The sequence below is a fragment of the Rattus rattus genome, chromosome 6 (assembly GCF_011064425.1).
Source record: "Rattus rattus isolate New Zealand chromosome 6, Rrattus_CSIRO_v1, whole genome shotgun sequence".
Classification (NCBI taxonomy): Eukaryota; Metazoa; Chordata; class Mammalia; order Rodentia; family Muridae; genus Rattus; species Rattus rattus.
In genome coordinates, this window is record NC_046159.1 from 41,793,339 (window position 1) to 41,804,387 (window position 11,049).

Here is an 11,049-nt window from a genome sequence, read left to right on the forward strand (position 1 = left end):
GCTTTTTGTCACTGAGGGGATTTTTTTCACTTGTGCTTTTGATCCATTAGCATTCCCTCTCCCCATTGAAAATTTTATGATAGTGAAGGAAAATGAGAAGTGTCCTTGTGCTTTGAAGCTTGGATCTGAATTTCTTTTTAATCATGGCAGCCTGAGCTGCCTAATACAATATGTTTCTTTTTCTTGTCTTCAAGGATATAGTTTTTGTTCCTAAACTTTTCCACTCTTCCATTTATTCCACTCTGCATTGACTCAAGTTTATTATGTCTTTAATTTTCCTTGATAATTCTGGTTAATCACAGGGAGCATTTGAAGCATCTTCTACAACACATATTTGGTTTAGTGATCCATGACTAAATAGTGATTGGTAGAAAGCATGTGTGGAAATGTGGTTGTTTCTCACTCTGCAGTCTGTGCTAAAACACAGATGACAGTTCTGTATCCAGAGGAATATGACAGTAGAGGGCTGAACCTACATTGTGAAAACTTAAATGATTCATTTTTGTTTGCATATAGCTTTAATTTGTATATGACCTGGTCTTTATTTGGGGTTTAAGTGAGGAGAGGTAATTCAGTGGCCAAAACTTAGAAGAAAAATATGTATTTAAAAATAATTCCTCAAGGGCTTTAGAGATGGCTCAGAGGTAAAGAACATATACGATTCTTGTAGAAGACTGGAGTTTAGTTCCCAGAAGTCATCAGGCAGCTCTGAAATCTCTGTACCTTCAGAACAAAGGTCTCTAGCAGCTCTTTACAGGTGCCTTGCTTAACTGTATATACCTCCCCATAGATACAGGCATATGTGTGATTGAAAAATTACATCTTAATAATACTTCACTTGGAGTTTTTACTCACTAAGCTTAACCATAAAGATTCTCAGATTTTAAAAGATTAACAATAAAATTAAAAAAACATAAGGAAGACAACATTGTGTTTTAGGGCATGCAAGATACCAGGCAATAGGACTATTCACACTGAATTCCAGTTTTTCAAGGAAATACTTGGTGATTGGTAAAACAGATAGCAGCTTCATGCTCTCTATTTTAAGTGATAAATATGCAATGTACCATGAAAGAAGTTCAACACATATGTATGATAGCTGTATCTTAAAACAAAATGTATCCTACCTATTTACAAAACATTATAATTATTCTGTAAAAATATAGTGTTAGTGTAAGCACTTTACTATTGTAATAGGTTTTTTTCTATGTCACAGATCATAGAACAATATGAGAAAATTCTTATTGTTAAATGAATGTTGAATCATTTAGAATTTTTCAACTCTCAGATTATGTTCTCATTTAGTAACAAATTTTAAGAGAATGTTAAATAATAGACCACAAGAGCAAAATGTTGTCAGATATAAAGCAGGAGAAAATTATTTATTTTAACCCTATTTCAGGCATAGGAAGAAAGAGAAATGGATAGTGAACCGGTGATTTATGAAAGGTAAAAGAACTCAGTTGTTCGCCATGGTCTCCTGAATCCAGTTCAGGTAGTTGCAGACTTTGGTGTAAACACCAGGCTTCCCTCTCATTGCACAGATTGAACCCCAGGAGACAATGCCCTGGATCTCTCCATTGCAGACAACAGGGCCACCAGAGTCACCCTGGTCAGAAAGAAAATACAATTATAATATGCTTATGTTGAGGTGAGATAATAGACTTCAAGATATTTTCCTATTTTCATGGAGCCAGGAGAGCATACTGACACTAAAGCAATGCAGACTCCTTGCACAGTTAATTGAAACGTTTTCTTTCTTCCTTCCTTCCTTCCTTCCTTCCTTCCTTTCTTTCTTTCTTTCTTTCTTTCTTTCTTTCTTTCTTTCTTTCTTTCTTTCTTTCTTTCTTTCTTTCTTCCTTCCTTCCTTCCTTCCTTCCTTTCTTTCTTTCTTTCTTTTTTTTTAAAATATTGTCTCTATAAGCCCATGTTTCCTTAGTTGGCAAAGGTTAGTAAAAAGTATATTTCTTTCTGTTCTTTTGGCTGTCTTTCAAGAGTGGTCAAATGCCATAAACCAATATCTTAGAAGTTTGCTTTTATGTACTGTTTGCATACTATTACTGTACATAGTTCAACCTTGAGCTTCTCCATAAATGTTACAAAGAGAAAATCTGTTTTTACTCATGGAAATTCTTTGATACAGGTGTACATGGTTCTCAGCCAAGGAAAAGGATCCTGAAGGGGGTGAGGGAGGGAGGAAGAGAGAGGGGCAGGGAGAGGGAGAGGGAGAAGGAAATGGAGAGAGGGAGGGAGGGAGAGAGGAAAAGAGGGGGAGAGAGAGGAGGGGGAGAGGGGGAAAGGGGGAGGGGACAGAAGGGGACAGAAGGGGAGGAGAGAGGGGGGATAGAGAGAGGGGGAGAGGGAGAGGGAGAGAAAGGGAGAGAGGGAGAGATTTGTAGAAAGAGTCAAGGAACACTCACATCACAGGAGTCCTTTCCACCCTCCAGGAAGCCCAGGCAGAACATGTTGCTGGTGATCTGGCCTGGGTAGGATTTTTTGCAAGAACTGGCAGAGAGGACAGGGGCTTCCAGACATTGAAGGAGTGCTGGGTATTTACCTATTGAAAGAAAAAGAAGGCAAGATCACTCAATAGCCTCCATAAAATTTCTAATTCTTTCTATTTGTCAAACATCATAATTTAGAAGTACTTTTCTTTTAGAACATTTTTTCCAATAGTTTTAAGAAGCTGTTCTTTTATGACCATAACATCATTAGCTTTTAGATTTCAAATATGGGGACAGTATTTCCTCCATGAGAAAGATTCCTCAGGGAACAACAAATCCTGAGTATCTCTTCTATTTGTCACTTGAGTTTCCATTCCCTCATATAACTGATCCCACCATGTAAATACTTTAGCATCTTGCTAATCATTCATTTTTCTTGACTTTTACCCCCTTGGTCTCAGTGAAGCAATGTTCTGGCCTACAAATCATACAATCCAAGACTGCCTGCGTTAAAAACTTCTAGAAGTATCTCTCACAGTGAGAATTTCGCCATGTGGACCACCAATATACCTTTTGTCTCTCATATTTGTACACATGGGACTTAAGTTCCATTTGACACTTACCACCAATGCTCACAGTATTTCCCCAGCCAGACACAAGGCACTGAGCATCTGTAGATGCACAGGATCTTGGCAGAGAGACCGTAGATACTTGGGAGTTAAGGATGGCAGGTGACTTCAATTTAATCAGCATGATGTCATTGTCCACAGTGTCCTTGTTATACTCGGGGTGTCGAATGATCTTTTCTGCATCAATGAATTGCTCACCACCCTCAAGAACATGAATATTGTGTTCACCAAGGCGAACCTGGAGTTTCCTGCATTAAAAGATAAAGGATTTCTAAGTATCCCTGTAGAGGTTTGTCTCTACCAAGCTGAAAGTTTTGAACATACAAAGACAGACTCTATCTTCTTAAAGCATCCAGTAGTATAAGGGCTATGCATTTAAGATGTATTGTGCCCTACATCCAATGACCTGGATAGAGGATTCTATCGATTGTGTCCTGCCAGTACAGACTCACAAAGGACCACACCCTTAAGGTAGTATTAGAGGACAGAAGGGCCTTAGAGCACAGGAATTTGAGTGTTGTTTCATTACCTTTTGTAGCAATGAGCAGCAGACAGTACCCACTGATCACTGATAAGGGAGCCACCACACTGGTGGCTAATGCCATCATGCAAAGACACCTGGTAAGGAACCGAATGCTTCGGACATGTGTAGCCTCCAACAATCTTGTCATCATCATTGACAGGGAGAGCAACTGGGGGAGAGTTTTGTATATTTAGCATAAAAAGACTTGTCTCAAAATTAGTCTTCCAAATGAAATTTCTATAGACTAACCAGAAAAGACACATGTTCTCTTGTTGGGCAAAATATACTTGTAGTGTTTTGAATGGTATCATTTTCTAATTTTAGCATATACTTGATATTACTGTGAATCAAATCTAAAATTAAAAATTACTTATTTTCTCTGTATGTGAGTGCATGTGATTGCGTGTAGCATATTGTTCTTGTGGAGGGCAAAACACCTTTCAAGTGTTGTTTTTATCTGTTCACTGCAGGGTCCCAGTATTTTTCCTGGGTTCCAGAGGTTAGAGGTAAACTTTTATTTAAAGAACCATTTTTCAGCACATTTAATGCAGTTTTGGATTTATCTTTAAAAATTTGAAGTACCTATCACATACAAGTGATTGAATAAGTTAATTTATTGGATACAGTTTGTATAAATCATTTAATCTCAATTCTATGCTTTTCTTCCCTAAACTTTCCTGTTATTTCAGTTATCTATTGGACATATATTAATATATTTAGCATTTTCATACACTGATTCGTCAAGTGTTTGTCAATAATATTTTTATTATTACTAAATTCAATATGTGTATATAATTTATAATGACCATAACTACCCCCAACATTTAATACAATTCTAAAGAACAGAATGAATCTTTATGAGCTGAACATTCCAATATTTAAAAATAATGGTTGAAGTTTCCAAACATAAGAGACTTTACAAATAAAAACCCATTTTAATTGTGAGAATTTAGTTTTAACTTTAGTTGTATTAACCTAGAAAAAGTCATTTTTCTGTTGTTCGGTGTTGAACAACACTATAATATAAGACTGATTTTATTAGTAAATATTTGTAAAATAGAACCTAAGGTTTTTACCCATGTGTAATAGCCCATCTCTTCTAATTATGATAATTATATGTAAATAAGCAGACTTTGATCTTCTACCTGGTTAGAATTTAATGTTTGCACCCTCTTCTTGAAGCAGAAAATAGTTCCAGTTATTTACTACTTCTTCATAGAAATGGCAGGATGTTCATTGGGGCCATTTGTACTGGTTTGTTCTTTTCCTATACTAACCTATAGAATACATAAATGTAGTAAATAGTGTAGACTTCCCACTTTAAGCTTCTTGCACATGGAATACTTATTCGATTCTGTTACAGTTTTCCCAGTCAAAAAAACACAAACCTTCATGTCTGATACACATCTGATGAAACATTCTTTGAAAGACTCACCAGCAGCTCCGAGAAAAGCAAAGAAGATGGTGATCTTCATGGTGTTTCAGTGTGTCTGCAGTAGGCACTAGGATAAAAGCCTTTCCTTTACAGCTATTTATACCTTGAGTTTTGGTTTCAACAGCCAGGATCACAGTGAGAGGGAAAAAAAGGTGATTTCATTGAATATACACAAAACCAAATTTAGAATTCTGTTCTGTGATAGGTGGAGATGATTCAGCACCAAGTTTCCACACCACCATTTCCCCCAGTGTGTCCTAAAGGTTATGGGAATGAAAGGAACAACTCCAGGTGGTGGCAATATGTTTCCACAGCAGGAAACAACGGTGTGGAAAGATCAAAGGACACTGCTTTGTGTCTCAGAGGGGACTTTTGGATTTGTGGTTTTGATACAGTAAAACTGTTATGATAGTAAAGACTAATGGGAAATGTACTTGTGTTTTGAAACTGTGATTTTTTTTTAAATTGTGGCAACCTGAACTACCTAAGACAATATGATTCTTTTTCTTATCTGAGAGAATTCACTTTTTCCTTTTCATAACTCTTCTATGTATTCCAGTGTGCTTCGACTCAAGACCTTCATGTTCTTAACTTCACTTGATCATTCCAGTTAATCACAGGAAACATTTGTAGGATCTTCTATAACAAATATTTAATGTGCTTAACCCCAAGCAAGTGGTGGAAAGTGGGTGAGGAAATGTGGTTGTGTCCTACTCTATAGGTTGAGATAAAAAAAATGTACACTATATTTCTCTACCAGGGAAATATAACAAATCTTTGGCGTTTTCAATTTTACTTTCCAACAGTGTCTATTAATTACTTTTTCATTGTTTTGACATAATAGCTTACTGAAGAAACTTTAAAATATGAAAATTATTTTGTTTGTAGTTTGAAACTATTGTCCATTGTGGTAAGGAAGGCATGTTACCAGAATCATGAGGTCGATGATTGTATCCAGAGTCAGGAAATATGGAGAGATGAAGACAAAGGCAGTAGCTTTGTTCTTCTTATACAGTCTAGGCCCCAACCAATAAAATGGTGCTGCTTAGAATTAAAGTAAATCTTTCCACTTCGATTAATAAGAGCTAGAAAATATTTTATAGACATGCACAGAAATTTATTTCCAAGTTAATCATAGGTCCTGCCAAGTTGACATACAAAACTTACCATCATAAATTGAAAGTAATATACTAACTGCCATTAAATGACTTTAATCTTTACAATGGTAATTATCATAAAAAACAATTGCTTGGATTCAATATAATGGATTAAGTCAGATTTCTAAGTATCTTGTATTTGTTCTGTTTATGCAAGTTTATTAATTTGAGTTCATTTTTAGCATATGTTAGTATGTATTAGTTTTCATCAATAAATTGAGTCCTATGCTGTGTATAAGCACACAGTGGAAGTGAAATAGCTGTTACATATCTCATGTATTTCAGATGAGAACATATGTTTTTTTATATAAGAAGAGTTAAGTGGTGTATTGATGAATTAGATTTTGTCATAAGGAATATTAGGATAAAATTCACAGTTCATAGTTGATTCAAGTATATAACTACAGGAGATATGATCTTTTTGCCATACTTCAATGTAGCTTTGAACACTCAGTTAGAATCCAGTTATGGGGGTTGGGAATTTAGCTCAGTGGTAGAGCGCTTGCCTAGCAAGCACAAGGCTCTGGGTTCGGTCCCCAGCTCCGAAAAAAAATGAAAAAGAAAAAAAAAATCCAGTTATGATGAATTAATTTTTTCTACGGAAATGGCTCTTTTGATGATGCCTCCAGTGTTATTGAATATAGGGATCATAGTATGTGCTCCATATCTGATATGGTAACCCATGCTCAGTAAGCCAATAAAAGAACCATGCTAAAAGTAGAGAGAGTAAAAAGATTTATCAATGCATCTACACTGGGAAGAGGGACAATGAGATCTATGGAAAGCTTAATTCATCTTAGTTCCTGAGATCAGAATGAAATTCATTTAGAGGGCCGAAATAGCATATGTCAAAGTACTTCCAATATTATAACTTTGCTTACCATCGACACAACATTGTCTGGGTTTCAGTCTCATCATCTAAGGTGGTATGGAAAATTGCAAGAACAGTGTGATATTTCTTTGAGGAAGACAGTTTGCATCCTAGGGCCAACACTTTTTTCTTTTCCCAGTATGAGATATCTAGGGGAATTCTCATTGTTTAGGCTCTACTGTTTTAGTAGCCTAGTAGACTGATGGATACAAGGTATTTCTTTAGAAACACTCCATCTTCTGGTCAAAAGCTCTACCTGCAATCTCAGAGGCTTCCACCACCAGGACCAACCAGCTGAGACCCCAACCCCAATGCCCCGCCTTCCTGGAATGGGGCAAACCCAGCAAGTATGAGTTCCACCCTGCTCCCTCAGCACTCCCTTTCCTGAACCACAATTACACCTCATTCCTGGTGGACTGAAGTCATCTGGGACTACTGTCTCTGGCTGCATCTTTAGAAACCTGTTATCACCAGGGACAGTGAACCACATCTGCAATCCTCAGAGGCCTGTTAACATCAGAGACTAACAACTATAACTGTAGCACTAGGGGCCTTCCCTCATCAGGGACTAATAGATCTGACAACACTAGGAAAAACCAGATGGTCAAAGGCTAGTGTAAAAACACAACTGACAAAAGCTAGATCAATGCTGTACCACCAGAACCCAGTTATGCCACTACAGCAAGCCCTAGAAATCCTAACACACCAGGATTGCAAGAAAGTGGCCTTAAATCTAATCTTATAAAGATGATAGAGGCCTTTAAAGAGGAAATGAATAAATCTCTTAAGAAGCATGGGAAAGCACAATCAAATAGAATCCATTAAAGAAGAAATGAATAAATATAAAGAACTATAGGAAAATACAACCAAACAGAAATGAATGAAACTGTTTAAGACCTGGAAATTGAAATAGAAGCAATAACGAAAACACAACTGAGACAGTCCTGAAGATGGAAAACCCAGGAAAGAAAACAGGAACAACAGATACAAGAGATGGAAGAGAAAAATCTCAGGTATGGAAGATACAATAGAAGAAATGGGTACATTGGTCAAAAAAATGCTGAAGCAAAAAGTTTCTAACACAAACAGAAAGGAAATTTGGGACATATGAAGAGACCAAACCTAAGAAGAATGGGAATAGAAGAAGGAAAACATTTCAAACTCAAAGGCTCAGAAAATATTAACAAAATTATAGAAGAAGTTTTCATAACCTAAAGAAAGAGATATGTATAAAAGTATGAGCTTATGGAATACCAAATAGATTGGTCCAGAAAAGAAAATCCTCTTACCATATAATAATCAAAAGAATAAATGTACAGAACAAAAAATATTAAAACCTTCAACAGAAAAAGGCCACGTAACATACAAAGGCAGACCTTTCAGAATTACACCTGACTTCCCAAAATAGACTTTAAAAACCAGAGGGACCTGGGCAGATGTCTTCCAGACCCTAAGAGACCACAGATGTCATCCCATACTATTGTACCTAACAAAACGTTTAATCATCATAGATGAAGAAAACAAGATATTACATGACAAAATAAAATTTAAACAAAATTTCCACTAATCCACCCTTATAGAAGATACTAGAATAAAATCTCCAAATCAAGATATTAAAATATTCCCAAGAAACACATAATTTCACATCAGTACAATCAAAAGAAGAGAAACACACACACATACACACACACATGTAACCACCACCAACATCAAAATAATAGGAACTAGCAAATGGACTTAACGGGTATCTATTGAACTGTTCACCTAAACACAAGAGTACACCTTCTTCTTAGCACCACAAGGAACCTTCAAAACTGACCATATAATCAGTCACAAAGCAAGCCTCAACAGATTCAAAAAGATTGTAGTAACATCTTGCATCTTATCAGATCATTATAGATTAAAGCTAGACATAAAAAACAACAGAAATGACAGAAAGACTGCAAATTCATAGAAACTGAGAACTCTGTACTCAATGACCTTAATTCAGAGAAGAAATAAAGAAATTAAAGACTTTCTTGGATTCAATGAAAATGGACGTACAACATACCCAAACTTATGGGACAAAAGTAAAGCAGTGTTAAGAGGAAAATTTATAGTACTGTGTGCTTTTATAAAGAAATTGGAGAGATCCTATACCAGCAATTTAACAGCACACCTGAAAGCTTTAAAACAAAAAGAAGCAAGCACAGGCAAGAGGAGTAGATGGCAGGAAGTAGTTAAACTCAGGGCTGAAGTCAGTCATTTAGAAACAAAGACAAAGATACAAAGAATTAACAAAACCAAGAGCTGGTTCTTTGAGAAATTCAGCAAAATAGACAAATCCTTAGCTAAGTTACCTAAAAGGCAGAGGGAAAGAATCCACATTAACAAAATTAGAAATGTTCCATGAATGTTGCAACAGAGAGTGAGGAAAGTCAAAGAATCCTTAGGTCTTACTTCAAAGGCTTGTACTCCACAAAATTGGAAAATTTAAATAAAATGGCTGGTTCTCTTGATAGACTCTGGTTACCAAAGTTAAATCGAGATCAGGTAAACCAGATAAATAATCCTATATCCCCCACAGAAAGAAACAGTCATCAAAATTCTTTCATCCAAAAATAAAGAAAGAAAGAAAGAAAAAAAGGAAGGAAGGAAGGAAGGAAGGAAGAAAGAAAGAAAGAAAGAAAGAAAGAAAGAAAGAAAGAAAGAGAGAAAGAAAGAAAGAAAGGAAGAAAGGAAGAAAGACAGCCAGCCCAGGGACAGATGGTTTTAGTGCAGAATTCTACTGGAGACTAGTTAACACCAGTAGTCTTCAAACTGTTACACAAAATAGAAACCCAAGGAACATTGCCAAACTCATTCTACGAGGCCACAATAATCCTGATATCTAAACCACACAGACTCAACAATGAAAGGAAATTTCAGACCAATGCCAAAATGCCAAAAAAGGCTTTGACAATATCTAACACCCATATAAAAGTCTTGGAGAGATTGATCAGGGATATAAGGCACATACCTAAATACAATAAAGGCAATGTACAATAAGTCTATAGAAGACATCAAATGTCACCTTACAATCTTAAAGCAATTCCACTACAATCAGGGACAGGACAAGGCTGTCCAATCTCTCCATATCTATTCAACATAGTAATGAAGTTCTAGCTATGGCAATAAGACAACTATAGGAAATGAAGACAATACATTGAAAAATTATCACTATTTGCAGATATGATAGTATACACACATGAATCCAACTTATACCAGAGAATTGCTACACCTGATAAACATCTTTAGCAAAGTGGCTGAATACAAAATTAACTAAAATATAATCAGTAGCCTTTCTTTATACAGTTAATAAGTGGTGTGAGAAAGAAATTAGGGGAACAACACTCTTTACAATAGCCACAAAAATATAAGATATCTTGGGGTAACACTAACTAAGGAAGTCAAAGACCTGTATGGCATGGGCTTCAAGTCTCTGAAGAAGGAAGCTGAAGAAGATATCAAAAGATGGAAAGTTCTCCCATGCTTGTGGATTGACAGGATGAACACAGCTAAAAATGGCCATTTTACAAAGAGCAATCTACAGATTCATGGCATTTGCCATCAACAATTCCAACACAAATATTTTGAGACCTTAAAAGAGCAATTGTCTGCTTCATAAGTAAAAAAAAAAAAAAAACAGAAAACAAAACAAAACAAACAAAAACCCAGTGATGTCACTTCTTTTTCTTCCAGTTTATGATTAATCAGAAAATACTCTTTGATTTGGCAGTCATTGTTTTAGTAGTCTGATACATTGTTTCTTTAGATTATCTTAATTTTTCCAGAGAACTTCTAATAATGTCTTGCAACCATTCTGTTTCTCTTCCCTTATGTAAGCTAATGGAGGGAGAAGACCTTCATCTGGATTGCTGAAATATTAGTTGCCAAAATATTTTTGTTTCAATATCCAGAGAGTCTGGTATCTTCTGAAATATCTTTGCTAAGTTACCACCCACAAGAGGA

General features: G+C 35.9%; 1 protein-coding gene across 1 annotated transcript; it reads right to left on the minus strand.

Moving 5' to 3' along the window:
* Positions 1 to 1,366: 1,366 nt before the first annotated feature.
* On the minus strand, positions 1,367 to 5,077 carry LOC116902698 (trypsin-4). Its single transcript, XM_032905054.1, has 5 exons — positions 5,032 to 5,077; positions 3,603 to 3,765; positions 3,068 to 3,321; positions 2,421 to 2,557; positions 1,367 to 1,609 (listed from the first exon to the last, which is right to left on the minus strand). The coding sequence occupies exons 1-5, from the start codon at positions 5,069 to 5,071 to the stop codon at positions 1,460 to 1,462; spliced, it is 744 nt and encodes a 247-aa protein (XP_032760945.1). The 5' UTR covers positions 5,072 to 5,077; the 3' UTR covers positions 1,367 to 1,459.
* Positions 5,078 to 11,049: the final 5,972 nt, after the last annotated feature.

Excerpts from the sequence above, each read along its gene's own strand:
- LOC116902698 (XM_032905054.1), bottom strand. The coding sequence starts at position 5,071 with ATGAAGATCACCATCTTCTTTGCTTTTCTCGGAGCTGCTG. Across the intron at positions 3,322-3,602 it reads GCTGCTCATTGCTACAAAAG|GAAACTCCAGGTTCGCCTTG; the intron begins GTAATGAAACAA and ends CTTTTAATGCAG. Across the intron at positions 2,558-3,067 it reads AAATACTGTGAGCATTGGTG|GTAAATACCCAGCACTCCTT; the intron begins GTAAGTGTCAAA and ends TTCTTTCAATAG.